The 26,838-nt window shown below is 36.2% G+C and overlaps 1 protein-coding gene across 8 annotated transcripts in view; it reads right to left on the bottom strand.

Moving 5' to 3' along the window:
• The window catches only part of CDH18 (cadherin 18), a 656,995-nt gene that overhangs the window by 103,443 nt on the left and 526,714 nt on the right, over positions 1–26,838 (bottom strand). For all 8 annotated transcript variants that reach the window (XM_087890242.1, XM_087890248.1, XM_087890243.1 and 5 more), the window contains one exon: positions 15,702–15,821. In XM_087890242.1, the coding sequence (XP_087746368.1) occupies positions 15,702–15,821 (120 nt within the window). The remainder of the gene's footprint in view (positions 1–15,701; positions 15,822–26,838) is intronic.

Below are 26,838 nucleotides of genomic sequence, written 5' to 3' on the forward strand. Positions count from 1 at the left end.
AACATCAAATATTATTGACTCAGAATCTTTGTTTCATAAAGTAGAAGGTAAAGGCTTTCTCTGCCCTAGTTAAACAATGTTCAGTAAAGAGAGGCTTCCTGGATCTTCATTGTGAGCAGAGGCGGGATTCACATAATTTACCTACCGGTCCACCCAGCGCCAAAAATGTGAGGGTGCACTCAGCACCTCCATGCACGCACCCAGCCTTCTGTGCATGTGCCCAGACTCAAAAATGTGCCTAAATAGGACAACATAGAGCCAGGGTGGGTGGGCGAGCTGGTTGTGAGAGATACCTTGTATTGAGGTGAGAATCCAATCCATTGATATATTGAAAATACTTAAATGTAAACAGTATTACCAACAGAATCAGAGAAGAAATCATTTTAGCTTTATAGAGCTTATTTAATGGAAGAGATAACAGCGATTGCTTCCTTTAAATTATTCTTGCAAAAGTAATTGTTTTTGCTGCAGTTTCATTTTAATTAATTATCAAAAAAAAAAATCCTTTCTAGAAGGAGAATAAAAATTTTATTTTAGGGCAATCTCAAGACAACAATCAATCATAATTTTCATCATCTAGGCAATAGCGGTAAAATGTATAATGAAAAATAAAACCCTTTAATAATGAAATATAATCATTTTACATTTCTGGCAACAACTTTAGAAGGCTATATCTCAAAAATAAACTAGAAGGATTAATGTCCATCATAGCTCAGTAGCATCTTTAAAAGGTACCAGGGACATGTACATTACTCAGTCATCTATCAATATTTGAACATGCCAAAAAAAGATCTGAAAGACAAAACTCTTAAAATAAATTCAAAATCCCCATTTAATGGAAGTACTAGCTGTCAACTCCGGTAATAAGTACAACAATGAGTATAAAGTTCAGCATATTAGGGGAAAAGCATAGCAGCATAATTATTCAGAATTTAAGCAGAGAAAGGGATAGGATTACAGTAAAACAAATGACTGTACACTTGAATTTACGCTTTCACTCTGATCCATAATTAATTTTAAATATATTTTGTCTGAAGAAAATCAGTTTGGCCTCAAGAGGAATGAATATCAAATACCCCAAAAGTCCTTTATGGATTTTAAATAAAAGTAGGCCAGTGCAAGCCACAGAAGATGGGCAGTAAGTATTTTGCAAAACCAATTTTATACAACTCCTAAAAACCTTCTTTTGGGGGCACTCCCCTCCCCAAACTCTGCTCCAAACAACATTGGTGGAATGAGTTTCCTACAAAATAGTTTTAACATTCAGTTTACTAATCTGTCTCCTTGTTACTAATCTAAACAATCAAAATTGCCCTAACTCTCTAACCTTCCAAACCAATGTTTCATTAAGCATCCTGCCTGCTAGATATTTCTATGCTATGTTGTACTAGGATGGCTTCCCCAATAGACAATTTTAACATTTTAGGTTTTCCCAAATTATAATTTTGTTATCAGCATAATTTCTCATTGTGATCATGTTCTGACTTTTTCAACTTTCTTTTCAACTCAGCTTTTATACAGAGAGAAGAACCATCTTATCAGCATAGGTCAAGGTGAATGTTGTGTCAGGCACATAAGAGTCAACGAAATTCACAGGAGGCTGGGATTGGATCTCTTGTGGCTGCACAATGATTTCAAGCTGATGATACATTTAACCTTGCCTTCTAGCCCAGCCTGCTAATCTCCTATGTACTGCATGATACCATCACATCTAATAAGAGAAACAGTTTGATGGTTAAAGAATCAAACTACTAGCCAGAATACTGTGCCTTTTAGTCCTGCCTTAAGCATAAATCCAACTGGGCGACCTTGTGCCAGCCACACATTCTCAGCCTTAGGAAGGCAAAATAGTTGTGAAAAAAGTTGCTGAGAAAACTGCAAGGATTTAGTAAAACAGTTGTCAGGAGGCAAAACTAATTTAAAGCAAATAAAAATAATAGACTAAAGAATATACACATGCTTGTTTTACTCATTTTGTTGATTTTATGTCTGTAAGCTACCCTACCCCATCTCTAGCAGATGGATTAGAGTAATTGCTACAATAAATTCAGTAGATACTTATCTGTCTCAGTATTCACTGTGTTTATCTAATATTTATTTATTTATGTATTTATTTTATTTTATTCAATTTGTATACCGCCCTTCTCCTAGTGGACTCAGGGCGGTGCACAGCCAGAACTAAAACACATACCAATACAAAATTTACATTTTTTAAAAGAATTACATGACTTTGGCCCAAAATTTAAAACATTCAAACTAAAACCCATTGACAATTTAAAAAGCTAAGAAAGGGGGTGGGGGTGTATTACAATTTATTATATCAAAAGTAGCAGCCAGATTAACAAATGTTACATGCGATTTATTTGCTAGGTTTAAACAAATTCAGTCTTTCAATTTATCTGATATTTTTGCATAAGGTTCAGTAGAAATATCAGAACGGTAATGTGTTATTCATCCTCAGGTCATTAGTTTTTCTTTTTCTTTTTTCGTTTTGTATATAAGTAGTGTTTTACATAACCTGCAATATTCTTGAATATATTTCTTTTCCATTAATGTAAGAAAACTGTTGAGCTAGCAGAAATGCCAACCACTGAAATAATTTTTATATTACTGCAAGAATCATATATTCACCCAAAGCCTTGTTAGGAGCCAATGAAGCAATTAATTCCTATAACTGGTTCATAGAGAATAATGCTCTAAAACATCATGGATCCCAAAATACAATTAGCCCCTGACTACTTAAATTGTAGCAAAGGTCTTACTAGTCAATATTCATTATAATCAGGCATCTATAACTAACTATTCCATCAATGTAATTTTGCAAATCACTCTTAATTTTAACAATTTCTATTAGTCAGATTGGCAGTTTATTAACCACAAATTTAGATAAATGAAATACCTAAATCTCTAATATATTTAATCCTTTGGTGGATATGGAATACATTTCATTTCTCATCTGAAATCCTGATCAAATCCTAAATTAATGTGTTTATATATTATATATTATTCTTATATAGTAATATATCATAGCAGACAATCCACATCCATTTGGGTTATTTCAGAGATATTTCCTTTTATAAACAGAGAAACAGAATGGCCCATTGGTAGGCAAAAAACAGAGGTAGCAGGAGCAACTTTTGAGTTCCTGCCAGCTTCCCCACTGAGTTTCCTTTTGGTTATCTGACAGGGAACATTGGAAATCCTTCCTTCCTTCCTTCCTTCCTTCCTTCCTTCCTTCCTTCCTTCCTTCCTTCCTTCCTTCCTTTTCTCCCTTCCTCCCTCTTCCATTCTGCAACATCAAATTTAAACTTTCTGCCCAATTCCCCATTGACTTAATTAAAAAAAAAGTTGCCACATGGGTGAAGGATGAGTGCACAGAAGTGTAAGAGACACTGTATTAATTGGGGAGGGCATGTGTGAATAAGGTCAGCTATAATAGTTGTTCTTTTTAAACTAATCACAAAACATTACCAAAGCATGATCTAAGAGAGCAATAAAAATGTAATTCAGACATGTCTGTATTAGTACATGTACTCTAGACTGTACTGAGGATGGATATATTGTTGGTACACAGATACTACTTTGAGATGGACTCATGGATAGTCATCCCTTCTCTAGGGATCCAGACCAGAGGCTTTGCCCCAAAATACATTTTTGTATGTCTTTTATCTGCAACCGTTTGTAACAGGGAACATACTGTCATGCGCAGACCTTAATCACAATTTTGCCAGATTTTAAGCAGAATTATTTTACCTAAGTTACTGCGATATTTGTGTTAATATGTATCTTGTCAGGTTCATCATAATTCAGCAAGTGTAGCACTCACAAATAATTTCTAAACTGGGGCTCTGGCCAAGACCACAGCTGTTGTGCAGTTAATAGGGAAAAACAACCACTTAAATTAATTTATATACTTGGATTGCAAACTTTACAATCCTCCAGTCCTGTTAAATTCTTTCAAAACTTAAAACTGATGAAAATAAGGATTTCAAGTATCATTTAAGGTAGGAGAAAATGAAAGGCAAAGATGTTGCTAGGCAAACCTATCTATGAAGAATATTCCAGAACCTAGAAACCACCAATGCTTTTATCTTCAGTCACAGTACTATTTAATGAAGTCTAACTTTGGAGCCAGCTAGTTTATTTAGTATTACTTTTACTCTTAACCATTTAGAGGGTGCTATTTTTGTGCAGTATGTAAAATAGATAACAAAATTAATGTGATTATCACACTGCTGGCTGATATGTATGATTCTACATCCTGGGCAATAGCCAAATTCTGTTATGAGACTGTTATAAGATCAGGTCAAATGTTGACCCAGCAAAATAAATATTCTATTCCTTGATAGGCATTTTAGTTCTTTTTCTTTTTGCCCTGCTTTATAACTATATAATAATTGAAAGTATATTCTTCTCTTTTCTTTATTATTTGGTCTAAGGCTATGAATTGAACAAATTAATCCAAACAATAGCTACTAAAATATGGTGAGTTATTATTTCCTAGTGTAGAATGACAAAAGCCACTGAATGAATGTTAGCACAAAGTAACTACAAGTTTAGGCAATGAAATCAATTTCATTGTTTGAACTTGTAGTTACCTTGTGCTAACATTGACTCAATGATTTTTGTCATTCTACATTAAGAAATCATAACTTGCCATGCTTACCAATCATACTAGGTTTGATTTGTAGAAACACCAGACGAGGTGACCATCTTCTATCTGGCCAGATCATTGCAAATACTGATAAAGCTGATTATTCTAACCATTGTTGTATCCCAAGGAAAAGCATCTCTTAATTCTTTCATTCTGAATAATTCTGAAAATAGATTTAATAAGATCCAGTTGATGCAGTGGTTGAGGCATGGGCTAGAAACTGGGAGACTGTGAGTTGTAGTTCCACCTTAACCCAAAGCCAGCTGGGTGTTTGGGGGCCAGTCACTCTTCTTAGCCCTGGGAAAACACAAAGGCAAACCACTTGCAAAATCTTGCCAATAAAAATGCAGGCACTTGTCTAGGGAGTTGTCAGGAATCAAGACTGACCCAAAGGGAGGGAGGGAGGGAGAGATTTGATAAAACTCTAATATTTGGTCATCTCCAACATATACTAAGTTATCATATTTCTCAGTCTAAACTGTTTTAATGTATTTTTGTTATATTATAATACAGGTTGTTGAAGTAAATAAAAATGTGATTAATGGTTTTGCTCTTTGGGGTGGGGAGTGGGATTGACATCAACTTTTACTTATAAATAAAATATATCGGAAGGGTTTAAGGAAAAATAAAAGAGTTTTATATGACAACAGGATTTATCCAAATAGCCTTCCTTGCCAGCATGAGTTGAATATACGGATAGCAGAACTTTGCAAAAGCTGCTTGATCAAATCTGAATTGCATTAAAAGCTTAGGAATGAGTGAATAATCTCTTTAGAGCTGCATTTGGTTATCTTACCCAATGCTTTCGTCTATCTTTTCGAGGCACTAAAATGAATAGATATGTTATTAAAATTAGGCATGGGAACATTTTATGAATTGTTGAGAAAATATTAAAAAAAAAAAAAACTTTCAATATTGCCCAAGTAGAGAAAAATGGGAAGAATCCTCATATCTGTATTTTTGTTTTAAAGAAATGGAGGTAGAAACTTTAAAAGTAACATTATGGAGAATACTTAGTAAGGAAAAATACTGAAAGCGTAAAGTATTCAAGCTTAGCCACTAATACTCTTAATACAGAGTTTAATACAGAGTTTTCTGCATCTATAATGCTATAATCATTTGGATCATGATTTATGAATAAAAAAAAAGAAATAAAACAAAGCTTCATATCACAAATCTCAAATCTCCTGTCCCCAAAGCACCAGCAGTTGAGGACAAGAGATAGAAATACAAGAAAAGAAAGAAAGTTCATTGTCTTGAAAACATGATTGACAATGAACATTTTCAATCTAAACCTAATGCTAACTCAATCATTTTGCCACCGGGAATGAACACTTGGCTGGGAACTGGAGAATACACCTTTCACTGTCATCTTAACTACTTTCTCTTTCTTCTGACAAAGTTAAGATTTGGGAAAGCAGAACAACATTGGTAAGGGCTATAAGCATCACAAGCATATGCTTAAGAGATCAAACCGTTCAGGAATGAATTGAAATAGATTCTTGTGAATTGTATTCTTTTCTTTGTTTATTGTTTGTTTGTTTGTTTATTAGATTTGTATACCGCCCTACTCCCGAAGGACTCAGGGCGGTGAACAGCCATGAAATAAAACATATCAATACAAAATTTAAAATAGAAATAAAACAAATTAGATAAATTTGGCTGAACCAAAACAGTTAATTTCACCATCTCTAACACCATCAATTTTTGCAGCCATTGGTCCTTTGTGAGAATCAAAGTATTCTTCCATTTCTGTGCATAAAGTATTCTTGCTGCTCTCAACATACTGCATATAACATCAAAGTTCCAAATTTATTTTTCAAGTTCTTTATCCATTAACCATAGTTTCAGCTCTTCAGTTTGTCTATGTACAGTATGTCTTCTTTAAAAGGACTTCTGTATTATCAAGAAAACTATTAAGGATAAAAATCTCCCTTTTTAATCTATTGTAGTTGTTATCTCTTTTCTGGAAATGTGATATTACTTGGAATTAATTTTGCCAATGCTTGAATAAATATTAGATGTCAATCTGTGAAAAGAACTATCAAGCTAATCAATAATATCATTGAAGAATAATCTCCCCCTCCCTCCCCAGCTCAATGAATGTTAAATATAACCCACCTTTAAAAGGAAGGGACTCAAAGTGCAAAGCACTTAACAAACAGCAGGGAACAATTATACTCAGGCTGAAACTGATGGCTGCCAACTTAAATGAGAACAGGTTTATAATTATTCCTCCAGAAAAATTGCCAAAGTGAAAAAGGAACTTTCAGACAACAATAGGTCACAAAGGTCCACCAAGTCTTCCTGCATTTGATAAAAAATTAATGTTAAGAAAGTCTATTCTACAACTTTTGCTAAAAGCAAACATCTGGTTTACTTAATATCTATTTAGCCTTATCATTAATTCAAAATTCTTCATGGAGGTTTACCTCCAATATTGAACTGGTTCAGTGTCTTTGACAGTATCACATTTTTTTTTAATGAAGAAAGACTGGGGACTCTTTGGTTCACTGAATCTAATCCCCTAGTTGTTGGAGTATTCCAAATTAAAGCACATAAGGCACAATGTTTACCGTTATTTCAACTCATTGATGAAGGAGAGCTGACCTTCTCTCTGAATAATCAATTCCATTATCCATCTTCACTTAGTATTAGGAAGGTATCATTTTTATACAATGAACAACTGTAGATCCATTAATTTGAATAAGTGAATCTTCTGTGCAACTTTTCTTCAGATATTTGAAAAGTACTACTAAATCTCTCGGTCTTCCTTTTTCAAGGCTAAACACACTAATTTCTTCAACAATTGCTCATATAATTTTCTAATCCCTTGCTCAACTTCAATAGCCTTTTCCCTGACCCTTGCATCCTTAAGGAACAGTGTATACAACTGGACACCGTAACTGAAGTTGGATCTCACCAATGCAGAATAAAGTGGAAACTGCTTTGTTATGATTTGAAAACTATATCCTAGTTATTGTAGCGTAAAACTGTATTAGAGGTGTTTGGGGTTTTTTTGCAGCCATATCACACTGCTGCATATCACACAAACTCAGTTTGAAAAGCAATAATCATTCCAAGAACTTTTACACAAATAGTGTTACCAGGTCAGGTATCTTAGCATTTGACTTATGTTCTCTAGATGAAGACTCTTTCATTTGTCTCTATTAAATATCATTTTGCTACTCTCATTCTATTTTCATAATTAGTCAAGACTATTTCAAATTTTATTTCTGCCTTGCTGTGAATCAAACTATTCATTTTGCCATTTATCTTCCTAATTTTTGTATTGGTTTGCTGTTCTTACCCTTAATTTATCTTCCTTTGATTAATTTATCTGACTTGTATTTGCACTCTTTCCAGATTCCTTTCATCTTATTGTTACAATTGCTACCTTAATGGGTACAGGTGAACAGCCATGCACTTCTTAAAGCACTGATTTCTACAAAGGTTTCTTCCCTTAAATGGTTTCTCTTTCCTGAATATTTTGTTTTGCATTACATCCAACCATGGAAAAAACATTGAAATGGGCAACGTGATATCACAGTAAAAACTAAACCTTTTCTTTCTTATATTCCATCACTGGATGCTAATAGATCAGGGACAGACTACATCACAATGTTCCATTCACCCATGTTCTAAACTCTTCTCTATCCCACAAGTAAATACTTATGTAAATTTTACATGTGTGTGTGTGAGTGTGCATGTGTTTCTGTGTATAAATCCTATTAGGTATGTATCTTTCCCCTCTGTTAGATGAAAGGTCATAGCTCTGTTTTTCATGATAAATAATCCAGAAGAGAAAATGAGTCATTATGGGCTACTTACATTCTGTCCATTGAAAAAAAAAATAGCTTTCTTCCAGACCAAATTTCTGGCCTCACTAGTTTGGTCACTCCTTAAATTCTTAAGATTTAGGGAAATATTATGTTTGAAATGCAGCTACAGAATGACTCTTTGTCTTTTAGTTGCTATTGACCCCTTGAAGCATTAGGAGTAGAGACAGCCAACAAGAACATCTCTTGTTATTCCATTCTTTGCCTTGTTCAGTTTTCTGAATTTGTTAATTAAAAGGATCCAGCATGGATTTATGAAGAAGAAATCCTGGCAGGCTATCTTGATCTCCTTTTGTGATAGAATTAACTGCCTGGTAGGTCAGGTAAATATCATTGATCTAGTATATCATGACTTCAGAAAAGTTGCTGATGGAAGTTTATCATAACATCTTTATTAACAAATGGTCAAGTATGGATTTGATATTTTAACCTTTAAGGGCACCCACAGTTGATTCAAAAACTGTACTCAAAAAGTAGTTCTAATGAGCATCAAATCTATCTGGAGAGATATTTCAAGTGAGGCACAGTAAAATGGTCCTGCGCCTGGTGCTATTCAATGTTTATATGTACAGTATGTGAATGAGGGAATCGAGAGAATACTTATCAAATTTACACATGATACAAAGCTGGAAGGAGAGGGAACTATTCAACAGATTTACACAGACCAGAATGGACAGAGAAAACAAATAGAATGACATTCAACAGAAATATTTAAATAAAAAAAAACCCATGCATCTGGATAACAAAGATGAAAAATAATGTACACAATCTGGGAAATCTGGCTCAAGAGTACTTGGGGATGGATCACAAGGTCAGTATGATCCAATGTGTAAGCAATTGTAAAGAACAATAACCTCCTGAGAGGCATCACGAGGGCATAGTTTAGATCACTGGAAGTAATTTTCCTAGTCTTCTTTGCCTTGGTCAGCCCTTACTTGGACTGTTGTTTTCAGTTCTACATACCCCATTTTTAAAAAGCCATTAATAAACTGGAATAAGTCCAAGAAGGGCTACCAGGATGATGAAAGAATTGGAAATTAAGTCCTATGAGAAACAATTAAAAATTTATGTATGCTTATCTTGCAGAAGAGAAGGGAACGTGGGGACATGATAACTGTTTTCAAACATCTGAAGGTCTGTCACATTATGAAGCTGAGACTTATTTTATTGTAAGACTAGAACTAATGAAATGAAACTTCAAACATGTCAATACAGATTAGACATTAGGCAGAACTTTTTGATCATAAGAGTGTCAATCATTGGAATAGGTAATCACATGGAGTGGTTTCTTTCACTTCAATGGAAGTTTTCAAATAGAAGCTGGATAGTAACTAATTGGGGATGGTGTAGGGAATCCTGCAGTGTGCAAGGAGTGGATTTGATGATCTCTTAGGTTCCTTCTGATTCTATTATTCTATATTTAGTTTGTTACATCTAGAGTTTCTAATGATTTGGTTATGTATTCAAACCAATCAACTTCCTCTATCTTGGAATTCTGATGATAGAAAAATTATACATGATATTTTGAATATGGGAAAGGAGGAAATTTGAAACAAAACTTTCTTTTACAATAGTGCTTTTAAATGTGAAAAACTTCTAGATGTGTGGATTTCAGTCCTAGAATTATCAGCAAAGCCATGGTGGTTTGGAAATTTGGAGAGTTGAAGTTCACAAATCAGAAAAATACTCAGGTTGGGAAACATTTTCTAGAAGAGTGGTATCTCTCCCTCTCACACACACACTTCAGAAATAATTTCTGATATTTGACACAGAGAACACAGGAAAGCCCCAGTTTAAAGTTTTGTATTTTTCTGGGACTTCTGGTTGATGTTGTGGCCCTGTTGGACACGAAGAGCGGGGCTCTGTGATCTAGTACCAAATTCCTTCATTGGAGGGTTTCATAAGAGGCTAAACTAAGTCAACCTGTAGGAGTGATGAAGAGTGGAGAGGTGCCCTGCAGGTTGCAGAGAGAGGCAGCTCTCCTGCTGGAACCAGAGCTAATTCCCTTTCATCCAATGAAGAGGAGAGGCAGCTATTATGGCTGCCACAAAGCTGGGACAGCCAAAGAAACAAAGAATGTGCTGGAGTGGTGTGGATGAACAGTGACTGGAACTGGGTGATCTCTTTTACCTAGAATTTACCCTAAAGAAAATAAATCCTAGAAAAGAGATTCTTTGAAAAGTTTGTTTAAGCGGCAAATAATTACACAGAGAAAATCACTGACCCAAAAGAAAAGATTCTAAGAGGAGAGCACAACACTTTTAAAAACATAGAAAGATTGGATTTCTAATTCTTATTGGCAATAAGGCATTTTAAAATGCTGGAAATACTTGTTTGAATTTTGATTATTAGTTTGGATAAATATTAACAGAACTTGTCAGATTTTGTGCAACCTTGAAAGTTAAACTGAAAGTGCCACCTACTGGTGAATGGAATACACATATTCCTACAATCCTGGGAAAAATACTGATAAAATAGAGGAGAAAGGGGAAATATATAACACCTGGAGTACTGCTGTGCTATCTACAGCTTTATACTTATCCATCTCATGACTACCGGAGCTCCAATGGTGAGAACATGGGAGATATTTAAACAAAGTGGATCTCATTTTGTTATGATTGAACTCAAAGAGTGGATTTAAAGAGACATTTGGAAATCTTCCTGGACTATCCAAATAGAACTAATTGACTAATTGTGGGACATGAACTATAATTACTGTATTCCCTGAGGAGCAATGTCAGGATTGAGCAAACGGTTTTTAGATTGACTTTCTGAGCTTACAAATAATTGGATTGCAGCAGTGATAGACTATTGACAGACTACTGAGCAATATTTGGACCTATCAAAATAAGACAAGATGTTCCATCAGGGGGATATAAGTGGATTGCATAAAGAAATGGTGTCAATGTTCCAAAGCATTCATGATATGACTATAAGGAATTGCAGCAAAATAAAGAATCTAGTGAATAACATAGATGGAAAGTTAGGAAATGTTCAACAAGGGATAATGAATAATGATCAAAAAGCCCAGGAAATAGAGGAGATAATGGAAAGACCAGGGGAAAAGATAGGACAGATAAATCAACAAATAAAACAAGAAGATAAGAAGGAGAAGGCAATAAAGACATGAAATAATTCAGGGAGCATACATACTAAAAGACCAAAAAAATTGTATTGGATAAACAGAAATATACTCTTGAAAAGAAGATGGGGACTTGGGCAGACCCTCTGGAGGCTTGGCAGCAAAAGATAATAGAGATGGAAGGAATATTTGGATCAGGCAGGAAAGGAGTAGACAGAGATAAAGACCCAAGGGAGGAGTTTGGGAGGCAAGTTAAAAAACGAATAAGAATTGAAATATTTAAATGGGCAAGAGATGATGGATAGAGGAAATGCTTTATAACACAAAATTGGCTCAATTAGGAGCTAGAACAGAGGCAGAAACAAGAAATAGGGGGAATATTATTATGCATATTTCTATAAAATATACTAAAAGCAGCAGCTAGATATAAAGATTAGATGTTGAAAGATGGTGTCACTATGTATGTTTTAATGATATTGTTATTGTCATTAGAATGGAGTTCTAAAATACTGAACAACTAAATAATGAAAGCCTATATTTTAATATAAATATGTATAATAACATTATAATTACATAAATATGATTATAGTAACAAATATTAATATTGCAATTATTACTTGTATCCAAATGAATGATACCCAGAAGCCTTACTGTTCATCTATTGATATTGATGTATATTCTAAAATAAAATTTATAAAACATAAAAAAATAAAGTTTTGTATTTTTCTCTTTTAAAGTATACTAAAATACCTAATAACTCAAGAATAAAAAGATCAGGAGTTATCTCTAACACTATGTAGGACAGACATGCGAAAGACTAGCAAAGCACATCCATAAACACCAAATAGCATTCAGAAGAGACAACAAAAGCTTTTTAACTTGGTAACACATGGATAGATTCAGCTACAGTTTCAATTGAAACTGTGAGTATTCTGGGCCAAGCTAAATCCAAAAACACTGAATTCCTAGAAGCCTGATATTCAGACAAATCAGCAATTAATAGACAAATAGAGATAAACTACATTTACACACCATTCAAAAAAGACAATAAAAATGCTAAAAAGTAAAGCAAAAGACCGGAACTCATTCTTTCCAGATGTCTATACCTAGATAAGCAGAGATTAACACCAGACAAACAAACAAGCAGAAAACAATATCCTAATCAAGGAAATACCTAGGAGAAAACTATAGCCTCACCAACAATGGCAGGACAAACTATGTAAGCATGGAGTAAACCCCACACTTACTTGTACTGATGACATAACCTAGTACAGATAGTCCTTGACTTAAAACAGTTCATTTGGTAACCATTCAAAGTTGCAACGGCACTGAAAAAAATGACTTTTTCAGATTTATTACTTTTTCAGACAAAACTGAAGTTTTTCAGACTTATGACCAGTGCAGCATCCCCATGGGCACATGATCAAAATTCAGATGCTTGGCAACTGACTTAACACCTGTGGCCAGGCAGGTCATAAAATGGGGCAAAACTCACTTCACAAATGTCTCAGTTAGCAACAGAAATGTTGGGCTCAATTGTGGTTGTAAATCAAGGACGACTTGTAGGTAATAAAATGCCTGCAAATAAACAAGGTCCAAGAGAATCAAGGATTCCATAACTCTTTTGTGTTTCTCATGAAACCCGAACTGGTGCAAGTTATCCTGGTTATTCTCCTAAGAAAGGAGCTAAAAGACATATTTATTTGTTGCTACTTGCATCTAAGTAAATTTCATGTGTTTATTTAAAAAGGCAAAGTTTCATGGAAGCACAAATGTATGGAATGTTCTGTTGTCTTTAGTATTGCATGATATATATCAATAACAAGTTAGAGCAAGTGAGATATCATAAAGCATTTCACTATTGATTGTTTTATTAATTATATCCTTTTGTTAAATTTTATGAATTTAACTTTGTAAATTATATGCTTTTGTAAATTGGGAAGTATTCCCCCCCCCCCAGGAGGAAGTTGTGTTCCATTTATACCTAAGTGAGAATCAAAGCTGGTATGTTACCTGGAATTTTTGTTCAAAGGTAGCAGCAATTGCTACCTTGAGAAATCCTTGAAGGTATTTCCTGCATCACATTTGCCAAATGAACATTCAACAATTTTCAAACCCTGCAGCAACATGTTGATCTAACTTATACCGTTCATGAATAATACTTTCTGGTAACTCACAATGGTATCAATATGTTTTCAAAGAAATGGAGATGGGGCTAGCAGTCTTAACTATAAATGCATATTATTTGTTTTGATAAAAGCAAATCAGATAGAATGTTAAAGCTAAGGGATGACAACATCAAAAGGTGGTAGGAGAAAAGAAAAAAAAATGATGGTAATAAAGAAAAACAGTGTTTAAAAACTGGAGAAAAAAATATGAAAATATTATGAGATTGTTTTTTACCCAGTTGAATTTTAGGTGAATTTCGTGGACTAAAATAAGTGCAGCAACATCAATAATGGGCAAATATATACCTGTAGATATATCACACAGAGAGAGGAAAAATTCCCACTCAAGGACATAATATTTATAGAGAAACTGTGAAATAATCACTGACAGAATTATCAATACACTTTAACTTAAGTGAAGCCAAATGCTCACTTAGGAACGTATGTCCACACTGTAAAAAAGTATAACCAAGAAGATGAACTTTGATTTCTTAATATGACCTCCTCTTAACATTACAAAGTAGAAATCAATCATGGATAATAATACATTTTAGATTACTCAGTGGAGGCTATCATCATAAGGCTAGAGTTTAATTGAACATTGTATTTCCAAATCACATTCTTATTTCCCTTCCTTTCCTTTGTTTTGTGTTAATAGAACACTATTCTCCCAAGTTTTAGTGAGCAATACTTATCTTTGAAGAGATATTGGATGGTTATTTCACTCATTTGTTTAAAGGGATAGGCTCCTACCACCCAGAATTATGATCTTTATTCAGTAGCTGGTCCAAGAGTACCCAGAATTACAACCATAGATTAAATAATACAAAGGACAATTTCTCTGCAGTGAAACCTATTCCCTCTATTTCCATATGACTCATTATTTTGAGTGCAACTTGCTTGAAGGATTTACATGAAATTTCTCAAGAAATGGATTGGGTGTTTCCATCCCCCCAAAATTCAAGATGGAATGAGTACTGACTACAAGCAAAATTTAGCAAGTACTTCATTGCACATTAAATACCACGGGCACGTTCTTAGAACTAAGAACGTGCCCGTGGTACGTTCTTAGTTGTGACATATAATGTGACATATAATTTTAAAAGCACTCATTTGTCAAAACTAAGTTATAGTTGCTTAATTTTAAACGGCCTTCTAATGACTAATCAAACTATAATCCTAGCATTGCATTGATATTATACTTTCATATTTTAGAATGAAAAGAGAAATGCCAGATTTTTAACCACACAAAATGTCCATAATTAATCAGAACTTCTAAATCTGACAGGGCACAAGTTTTGAAATCAGTGCCACAAAAGAGCAATGTTTCAGTCAAGGGACTATTTTATAGCCAAAAAGTGAAATATATGTTTGAGTCAGAACAGCATCTCGCTTATACAGTCACCTTTTATTATAGCATCCATTGAAAATAATAACTGCACATCTGTGTGCTTGTGCATTCAATCACACCGATACCCCAAATATGTATAACTGCAGTTTATCACTGATACCATCTAAATGCTCTTCTATTACCAGACTTTATAAAAAAGGAAAGTGGCTCTGGATTTAATTTGATTTTTTTCCTGTTCTTAGTAAAGTCTTTTTATTGAATCTAACCATCTAATTTCAAAAGCAAATTAGAAAACAGTCTGCCTTTCAAATGAATATTGTTATCCTCTAAATGAGTTATAAAGACATATAGGTGAATAGTTCGGTCAGATTCCCACTCTTTTTTACCCATATATAGCAAGGAAAATTTTGGGACATAAAAAGGAGGAATTCCTAAAGTTGCTCAAAGTGTCTGTGCAATATGCACTTGTAATGTTTTGTGCGGTAATTACAGTAGTATGTTAAAAACAGAGATGATAATGCTGATGCAATCATCATTATCATCCACCCTAATATAATATTGTTCATGTAACCAATGAAGGCATAATGGGGAAAAAAATACAACTTACCTGTTTTAGGATCAACAGAGAAATATGGTTGTCCCTGAAGAATACTATAAACTACCCGGGCACTATTTCCATAAGTGGGATCATCTGCATCTGTAGCTGTCACCTGAAGGACTGAGGTACCTGTCATAGTCAAAGAAACATGATTCAGCTTCAATGTACAGCTTTTTAAGTAATGTACATTCTGATGCTTTTTCAGTTCAACAAGAAGACTTACAGTAAATATAATCTTTCATTAAGCCACTGACCTTATTTTCATGATTTGTTAGATTTATAATCATCTTTTTTTTCCTGGAGTTTAAGGTGGATTATATCTGGATCTCTCTTCATTTTATCACAACAATAACCCTATGAGTTGGGTTGGAGTGATTTGAACTCATTCCTGTCAGAGCATGCCGACCTTCCTCATTTATCAGTCAGAAGACTCAAATCCAGGAAGCTCCCATTGGCACTTGCACAATATTTGCCCAACAACTTTAATATCAATTCCCAATGAAAAACCAAATGGGTTGTGAATGCCCAGAGATAGGAAGACATATAAATGACCCCACAAAAAAGCTTCCGGGATTTGAACTACCACGTCAGCAATGGACCATCCTGAATAGCATTTGCATCTCGCACAGCGTCTGTCAGGACACACTGTATAAATGGAGCACAGTATCCTCCCCTCAGTGTGATAGCTGGATCCTATGTCAAACTGTACATCACATCATGATCGGATGTAAGCTGAGGGCATATATTGGTCCAGTATCTGATTTTTTAAAAATATAAACAATGCTGCACTTCAATGATTAGATGACCTAGACATTGGTATTTAAACATAGATCTTTTTAACATTTGTATTTTATTGTGTTGTATTAATATCGGAGTAATCAGTGGTGGGATTCTGCCAGTTCTAGGGGGTTTGGCCGAACCCTTTGTTAAATTGCTGGCTCACCCCGCCCCTTGCCCCGCCCCTCCACACCACTATTTATTGCCAATAAATAGTGGTGGGCGAGGGGCGGGCGAGCCAGCAATTTAACAAAGGGTTCGGTGTTTTTTTGTAATTTTATTGGTCCGCGGAGCTTCAGCATAGGCTAATTAGCCCTTGCTTAGATCGGCTCCCGACTCTCAGCTGATTTGCTCTCAGCTGTTTTGCTCAGGGCTCTGCTGCTTGCTTGCAAAGAGTGCTGATTTTTTTCCCCTAGCTATACTGAAAAACGAAACAGAAAGTAAAGCAGGCTGTTGGCTTTGCACATTGGAAAATTAGGCAGGCAGATTTCTTTTCTTTTTCCTCACCAAAAAAGGTAGGTGCAAACAATGGGAAATTTAGGGGAAAAGAAGAGACTTCAAGATTTTAAAACATAAAAGAAAAAAAGCTCTATTTAACTAGGGAATTGTAATAATTGAGATACTATTAATTGTATATTGTGTTGAAAGCAGAAATGATTAAGTTGTGGTTTGGAGGAATATATGGGGAAAATTATTTGGTTTATTATTATTGGTAAATATAATTAATTGATTTGTAAGAAATTGGATTGCATGGAAATAATTGGAATATTCATGTTCATATTGATTAATATACAAAAAAGGTAGTTATATAACTAATTGATTTATATTAAAATGTTGAATTTATATTAAACAACTGTAATATTACATAATTAACCAATGTGAGGATGGATATAAAAATAGATGACAATGGGAAGGGGTATAATATAGAATAGAAGGGAAAAATTGAATTTGATTAAGATTAGAGATGAAGATGAAGGGTAATATTGGTTTTTTACAAAAATAGATGATGGCAAAAAGGAAATACAGAAATTGTAAATTTAATTGAAATGACTAAACACTGTTTAAATTTGTGAACCGGCCAAATACTCTGTTCAAAGAAAATATATTGTATGTTTGTATGTGTGTTTCTAATTATTGTTATTTATTCGTATTTGTTCTCTTTTATTCTTTAAAGTTTAACAATTCATTCTTTATCTTAATATCTTTATATTTGTTTGGGGTTGGCTTTCTTCCCTTTCATCTTTTTTATTGTACAGCAATCTTTCTCCTCAAACCTACCACCTCTCTCTTTTCTTTCCTTCTTACTTTCTCTTCCTCCCCTTCTTCTTCTCCTCCCTACTTCCTCCTCCTTTCTCCTTCTCCTCCTCTCTTCCTCCCTCTCTTACCCTCACTCCTACTCTAATTTCCCTTCCCTTCCTTCATCCCTCTCTATTGCTGTATCCTTTTATGCATATGGACTACTCAGAGGGCTGAAAAAGTTATTTTTGACTGGTCCTCGCACTTTTGACCAGTCCTCGAACTTACGACTGTCCTCACATTTTATGTTTTTGCCCTATCTTGTCACCATAATGAAGAGAAGCAGTTGTGAAATGAGTGACACGGTTGTTAAGAATGCCGCAACGGGCATAAATGTGAGGATGGTCATAAGTGCGAGGACCGGTCAAAAGTGCGAGGACCAGTAAGAAATGACTTTTTTCAGCCCTCTATAGTCCCTATGCAGATAGCCATGCCCACCGGTCACATGACCAGCTAGCCACGCCCACCCAGTCACATGACCACCAAGCCACACCCCCAACTAAGCCACGCCCACAGAATCGGTTGTTAAAAAAATTGAATCCCACCACTGGGAGTAATGCTAATATCTATTGCTAGCCCATATATGATATGCCATACACTAAATAAATAAATGGGTTGGAGTGAAAGGCAGAAGAGAACTAAAACCATCCAGTGAGTTTCTGTGGACTAGAATGTGGATCTCAACAATCACCATAGCATACTGGATATTCCTGCTATTTTAAAGAATATGAAAGCACAAAAGCTCAAAAACTGGCTGATTACAATGATTATGTTTATTACATTTGTTTGTTTGTTTGTTTGTTTGTCAAACATGTATAAGATAACAGATATAAGTATAAACATAATTATGAATACAGGAAATGGATATGAATAAATGGGAAGAGTAGGACAAGGACGGTAGGCACGCTGGTGCGCTTATGCATGCCCCCTTTACGGACCTTTTAAAAAGGGAGTGAAGTCCACGGTAAACAGCTTAAAGTTGAAACTGTGAGGGTTTGAGGTTGTAACAACAGAGTCTGGTACTACATATAACCTAGTCATTGTTTTTTCACTGATATCCCATGCTCGCTCTACATTTTGGACCTTCATGCTTTGAGTTTCAAATTCCATAGCAAGACAAAAGGCCAATGTTGACAGGAAGACTTACTATATACTAAAACTTTAAAAAACACAAGAGATTCTAAACTACAAAGCTTTGAAAGTAAGCTATGCTCAATAACATGACGGATTAGAAAGTACTTTATTTGTTTACTCCAAATCTAAATTAAGGAAATAATTTCAACTAATGGTGACAAACTCGGAAACAGCAGGGGGAGGGAAGAGGGGAATGAAAAGTTTATTATTGAGAAAAAAATATTTAAGCACTGTAATAAGATTCCATAAAAGCACCTTCCAAAATGAGAGTCATGCTGCTTATTAAACAATATGAATTGTAATTGTGAAGCAGTGTAATGGATATGCCACCAGTCTCCTCTCTGTTTGGAGGAGGAGGAGAAGTCGGTCCACAGCACCTCTGGGGAAGACAGGGCAGCGAGCCTGGAGGTTGTTGGAGTAGCAGACTAGGGAGAAGAGGGCTCCGACTCAATGGGGCAACTGTAGCTGGCTGAACTCGAGCAAAGGGAATTACAACTGCAACAAGTTAGCCTGGGGGCTCCAGGCAGGGAGTGAAAACAGCTGCCAGTAGTCAGTGAGGATGAGGAGGTGGCATCAACCCTTCCCCAGATCCATGGTCATGCAGGGCTGAGAGGTGACAGGAACAACACCAGTTGGCCAGGTAACTCATGAGGAGGCAGCCTCATCCATTGTGAGGAACTGTACTAGTGTTAACTATTTAAGCCTGCCTAAAGAGAAGGATGTTGCTTGAACAATGTGTTTTGCTTCATGATCCTACTTCCTGTATTTCTTGCCTTCGGACTCATGTTTGGACCTTAGATGGATGCCTTAACTTTGTGCCTTGCCTTGTGGATTACTCCTAGCCTTGGACTCTTGCCTTGCTGTGTGTGGTCATTCTAGTCACTGACTATATTCAATAATTTAATCCAGTCTTCTTGTCGGCTTCCCAGAGCCTCTGGCGGAACCAGAAGAGGGTGTGGGTTTTGGCTAGTGTAGAATTGCTAGGGACTGAATAACAGGGCATGGACAGCTCAATAAAGATTTTTAAAGATCTTTAACTGTGATGTGTGCATGCCTGAGCAGGACAGCACAAGAACAAGATTACACATGTGACTGAGTTCCCACTCCTTAGGGACAGCTAGCAAGAGCTGAGGCTGCCAAAAAGTATAAACCTGCTTAGTTTGAATCTACTTTGTGCTGACGGAATGAAAGTCCTTAATTTACAACCTAAATTGAGACCAGAATTTCCATTGTTAAATCAAGCATTGACAAACAAAGTCAATTGGGGCGGGGGGGGGGGGCAAATTTGCTTAACAACTTTGTTAAGTTAAATTTGAGACTGTTAAGCAAGTTTGGCTTTCCCCATTGACTTTGCTTGTCCAAAGTCAGATGGGAAGGTCACAAATGGCCATCAGATGATTCTGGAATGCTGCGGTTCTCATAAATATATGTCAGATGCCAAGTGCCTGAATATTGATCATATGATTGTGGGTATGCTGCAATGGTTATAAAGTGAGAGGATCGGTTGCAAGCAAGGGTGGACTACTGGGGGTTCGCAGGGGTTTGGGGGAACCTCTAGCTAAGATTCTGTGCAGTTTGGAGAATCCCCAAATCCCACTCCTGGCTGGCCCTGTCCACCCCACTCCTCCCAGGAGTCCCCACATGGCCTGTTTTGGATGCAGGTAAGTGCAGGGCATGCACAGATGCTCGGGGAGTGCGAAAAACAGGCCTACCAGAAATTCGGGAAGGCTGGGCCATTTCTGGCCTCCCCTGGAACCTAGGAAGGCCGTTTTTGCCCTCCCAGAGGTTCGAGAAAAGCCTTTGGAGCCGGGGGAGGGCAAAAACTCCCCCCCCCATGGTGCAGGAGGCTGACATGGCCATGCCCACCATGGCCACGCCCACCAAGCAACCGGGCAGAGAACCCCTTGCTAACATTTTTGAAGCCCACCCCTGGTTGCAAGCCATTATTCTCAGTGCTGTTGTAACTTCAAATGAGATGAAAAGTTTTAAGTTGAGGACAACCTATATCACATTGTGTATTTTTTGCAATTCAGCACAGAAAAATTCATCGGACGTTATGATTGCGGACTCACTGGAAAGTTCCTCAGTCTTTCAAGGATGGTTTTGAGCCACACAGAACTAGCAATAGGAAAGTAAGTGGAAGGAGGGAGTGCCTCTGAAATTTCTCAGAAGTATTTCACACATAGACTGGAGCTTTTTTTAAAAAAAAAAAAAACCCAGTCCTTTTCTCGTTAAATTATTCAAAGTACAGTTAACTTTCTAAATTGTTTCCTTATATGTTTTTAGAAATTTCAGCCTGCGTGTGATATATTCCAACACTTAATTTCGACAAAGCAAGGTTAAGTGCTTAAAAGTGGACAGGAGGACTGAAAATTATACAGGAGATACATCGAGTGAAATAAAATCGTTGACCCCCTAAAGCAAAATGTCTAATGAATAGTTGAGATGATTTGGAAAGATGTTCTACAAAGACTTCTTATCTTTTCTTTTTTATTACTAACAAGTACTATTATGTGGTTATTAACTGATTGCTGGGAAGATGCTTTGGATTTGAAGAGAAATAATGGCCCACAATGACTCTTTAAAATTCCTTCGGGGCTAAGCTCTCTGCCACATCTACTGTTCAGGAATTACTGATAATTACCAGAATTACTGTCAGGAAATAGCTGGAAGGAGCTATGAAACACAGCATTTTGATGTGTCTCATCCTATTCCTCCTTTTCCTTGTTGATGACTAACAGACTTTATGTTACATGTTTCTGGAATATATGTCAATTCAGAAAAGGGAAGAGACATGCCTGACCACTGGAAATCACATTATAATATGTTTCCTCGGGGATCCTATATGGCAATGGAACTGCTTTTTCTATAGTTTTGCCCGGCAACGATAAACCAAAATTTTACCTAAGCACCATCAATTTGTCAAATCTTGAACCAGTGTCTGGAGGCTTTAAGGATCTAGATTAAATCAAATCTAGATCCTATCAATTTGGAGTTGTGGGTTATTAATAAACAGCTAGACTTTGCAAGTGTCACTGCACTGAAACAATATGGTGTATTAATTTACAACATAATTAAATGAAACTAGGCAACTCAATAACATCAATCCTAGTAGTTATTCTCAGTGAGAATCTCATTTCTCCTGAACCTGATGGCTCAAAACTTGGGGGCAATGATTCTCCTCAATTCTTGGATCCCATTAAAAACAGCAGGTATAAATTGTGACAATTGGCCTTCACCCAGCTTCATTTGTGACACTATTTATGACTCACTTTAGACCTGAATTCAGTACTCAGACAGAGAACTGAAATAGACTGTACATGGGGCTCTCTTTGGAGACAACCCAGAAGCTATTGCTGATGGAGAATGTAATGGCTAGGTTATTGAAGGGAGTATCAAAATGCAGGTTATTATCTTTAAATCCCTATATGTTTCAGGGATATGTCAGGCAATGTCTTCACAGATAGAATCTGTTGATTCCATTTGGATGTCTAAAAAGGTCCGGTTTAAGCTACCTGCTTTTTTTCCTGAGGTTTATGGAGAGCGGACCAGTGTTCTCAGCAATGCCTTCTGGAACCTCTGGAATTCCCTTTCCTCAGAGCTACATGGACTACTCAAATCTCACTTGGTTTTTGCAAACAAGTGAAAAACATTTTATTTGCACAGCTTTTCAGCTCTTGGTTATAGCTAGTTGTTTATGTGCTTCTATTTCATTTACCAATTTTTGTGTTTTTGTATTTTTTTCATATAATGTTCATTGTTGCTGTTCAATAATGCAATTCAAAAATCCATAAACGTTTTTTAAAAATATTGGTCTTTATAACACTGCATTAGAAAACATATATGTTATATGAAACTGAAACAAAGCAATAGTAGGACAGATCTATCTGGCATGATTGTCCCCTCACTTATTTTACAATTGTTACTCATCAAGTGCCCATTAGGACATCATTTAAATATTTGTTTGTATTGGTAGGGAAGAAGATAGGGATGTAAGATTGATAGATGATAAATAAAAATATAAGGGGTCACTCATAGTTATGGGTGGATCCATCTACAATCTGAATCTCAAAAAAATGGGATCAAAATATAAAAAAGACCAAACTAATGACAACAACCAGCCTTAGAATTGGCAATGAAGATGTCACAGTAATTGATAGCTTTTGTTTTTGAGGATCAATCATCAATAGTAAAGGAACAAATGGATTATGCTGCAGATTAGCACTTGGCAGATCAGCCATGAAGGTCTTTAAATCTTTTTAGCACTATGCACGACAAGACACTGTGTAGGAATACAAGCAGAAGACTAACAGAGTACATCTTTAAATATCAATTAGAAACCAGAAGATATAATGAAAACTCCTTAATCTCACAACACATTGACAAACTTAACCATAGTTTCAACTGGGAAACTGTGAGCATCCTAAACCCAGCTAAATCCAAAAATCATAAGGAATTCCTGTAACCTTGGCACTCAGAAAAAAATCAGCCATCAAGAGGCATATAGAAATAAACAACATTTACACACCGAAAGAGACAATAAAAAAGCTAAAAAGGAAAGAAAAAGACCAGAACTTCTCACCAGCAATCAACACCCAGATAGGTAGAAATTAATATCAAGATTAACACCAGAGAAACAATCAAAGACTAAACAATACCCAAATTAAGGAACTATCAACCCAGACAAATAAATCAAGCAATAAACAGCTTAATGATGGAACTACCAAGAAAAAAAATCCTCACCAGCACTGGTAGGGCATGCTACTGATTATAAACAGAGAGCAAACTCCAATTATTTCTAGTACAGAAGATATTGCGTAGCCCAATAATGAAACATCTTCAAGCAAACGATCAATCTCAGAAAGCCCCAAAAACTTAAAAAAAACACCAAAAACCTTTAAATGCCATGATGTTTTTATACCTATGGAAATTAAAACTGTCCAAGTCTTGGTATTCCCTGTGACATATTACAGAAGCAAAGATTGGAATTGAAGAATCAGGTTAGGCAAAGTATTGATGCTTTTGAACTTTGGAGATGGAGAAAACTCATGAGAATACTGCAGACAGACAACAAAAGAAATAAATGGGTCATCAAAAAGAAGTGACCAGAATCAAATGATCCTATTTTATATGAAGACCTAGCTCTCTGGAAAATGCTCTAATACTGGAAAAGGTGAAAGAGAAGAGAACGACCAGCAACAAGGCAGTTGAGTGTATTGCTGGAAAACTTGAAAGACTACATTAAGGATAGATTGTCATGAAAAAAAAATCAATGTGGTCACTAGGAGTGACAAAACAATGGAAATCTATCACTCACTCACTCATTCATTCACTCAATCAATCAATCAAGGATTTCTGCAAGGTATTTTTTCCAGGTTTTTCAGTGCTGGAGATTTCCTGGTCCCAAGTGTTGATCAAGGGATTGACTCTAAGACTTTTCCATGCAAGGCAAGATTGTTACAAAACATCTAAGAATTGAGTTCAGGCTAAAACATGAATCTCCTTCCCAGTCACAATTAGAAGAAAAGTCAATAACTGAACATTATGTTCTGAATCTATTTATCATAAAATAAGTAGAGCGTTATTATCATGTATAATTTGTAAACAGGCACTCTTTACAGCAGTTCTTCGCCAAAGAAAAACAGTGTTGTTAATCTTCATTGTTTCTTAACAGGGAGAAAAAAGGAAAATAAGAAGTTGATGTTTCTGAAGCCTGACTGCGAGAAAAAAAGTTCACATGACCCTTGCTGATAGCAGGAGAAAGTGGTAGCATACAGGTTCTTGATTTTGAGGATGACATTGAAATGCTCTTCAACAACCTCCTTACTAAATAGATAATGAGTGGCTGAAAAGGCAGAAGAAATTGCGAGAGTCAAAGTTCGTGCAGATGGAGATGGAGAACACTAAGAAAAAGGTTTTCCTTACAAGTTCCACTAGAAATTAAAATTATTTCAGGGTCATGCAGGATCACACATGACAAATTTTCAGTCCAAAGAAATGAATTATAAGGGTGACAAGTGGGATGCACAACAGTGCTTAGCAACTCTGTATTCTCTTCTTACTTCACTTCATCCTTGATTTGCTACCCAGGTTTCCAATTAACACTTGCTGCTGTCATCATGAGTATGCTAAATGTCATTAAGAATGCTAATCTAGGATGCTAATACAGGTAGTTCTCATTTAGCAACTGCCTCATTTTATGTGTGTGTATGCATACATGTATGTTTGTTATCTTAAACTTCAGGAAAAAAAGATAAAAAATACTATATTATTTTACTGGACACTTGCTTTCTCCCTGTGTTCCCTACTCTGACTATAGGTAATTCAAATACTTAACATCTTTTCACTGGATTATCACTATTAGCTACTTCAACATATCCAGAAGCTGATAATAGAAGAAAAACACTCTACTTTGGTATCATATTAATATCTCTCTTTTTTTATCATGTTGTTGGGTAATATTGAGTTCATATGATAGGTGTATAATCTACAATCCAAATTTGTCATCCTTAATGTTTTTAAGAAAAAAGACTGATTTTCTAACCAAAAGCAAGTTGTATCATTTAGAAGGTTTCATATGCTAGGATGCAATTCAGAATAACAAAGTTGGAAGGGACCTTGAAGATCTTCTAATCCAACTCTTTGCTCAAGCAGGAAACCCTATACTATTTCAGACAAATCGTTGCCCAATCTTTTCTTTAAAACCTCCAGTGTTAGAGTACTCACAACTTCTCGAGGCATGTTGTTCCATTGATTAATTGTTCTAACAAAGGTTGGCAACCAGCCCAGAAAACAAGATATGATAAACCAAAATACTCTGATAATAATACGAGTTGTTTCCAGCAAGAATGCACTAGCTGCGTGCAACTTAAATAGGCTAAGGGAGTGGCCAATTATCCTCAAGCCCTACTCTTGAGTAGACCTCCTCCTCCTGAGTAGCCATTCCTGCCTTTTGGCAGCCCTGCGTGCTCGAGCATTGAGGAGAGGCTCCTCCACTTCGCTATCTTCACTTGAAGGAGCCTCTGGAGGTTCTGAAGGCCCTGGCTGAGTCTCTGCCTCTGGCACCACATCCTCTTCAGCCTCCTCGCTGTCTGATGCAAGCGCCGGCTGCGCAGGCTGCTGGCGCAACCCCACACCAGCCTCCTCGTCATCGGGATCAGCCACGATCCATGTAGGCCCTGGCGGGCCACAACAGCACCCCACCCCCGTGGTAGAGACCTGAAGACCAGCTGGCCAGCGGGAGATGCACGCACATGTGTGGCAGAGTGGAGCTGAGGTGACGGCTTGCATGCCCACAGAGAGGGCGCCATCACAGCTCTATACTGATTTCCTTTTTCCACCTCTAGCTTTCAGCATAGTATAATATTTTGTAGCAGCATAAATTATAAGTCTAAATCAGGGTTAGGCAACTTGTAAACCTCCAGGTGTCACTTAAATCACCATTGCTAATAACAGACAGTCTTGATCAGTTTCCCAAATCAGAAACGTCTTTCTAAAAAGTTAGAAAGGATTTTCTATCCTGCAATCTATGAGGGGTCCTTGGTGCTCTCTGAGCTTGCTTGTTTTCTTGCAGATGTTTTATTACCCTAACTAGCTAACATCATCAGTGCTAGTAAAGAGTGCTGTTTGCTGTCAGTTTATATTCTGGTGACTTGCTTGTCTGTATGGGTCGGGGCGGTCTCAGAGATTCTTTGATTGGACTGTTTACTGTTTATTGTTTACTGACAGCTCTTTGGCAGTTTCTTGATTGGGATATTGTTTACTTGATTGTAGGTCTGAAGTTAACCATGGAGTTAATCTATGCTGACCTGTTTCCTGATTACTGGAAACAGGAAAGGTCCTGGAGTTTTTTTGTTCTCTTTTGGTTGATTGTCGCTTTTGCATAGTCTATAGATATTATTAATGTCTATGTGTCAATTGATGGCTGATTTGTCAGCAT

Source organism: Pantherophis guttatus, chromosome 3, assembly GCF_059756535.1.
Source record: "Pantherophis guttatus breed Tessera chromosome 3, ASM5975653v1, whole genome shotgun sequence".
NCBI classification, from domain to species: domain Eukaryota; kingdom Metazoa; phylum Chordata; class Lepidosauria; order Squamata; family Colubridae; genus Pantherophis; species Pantherophis guttatus.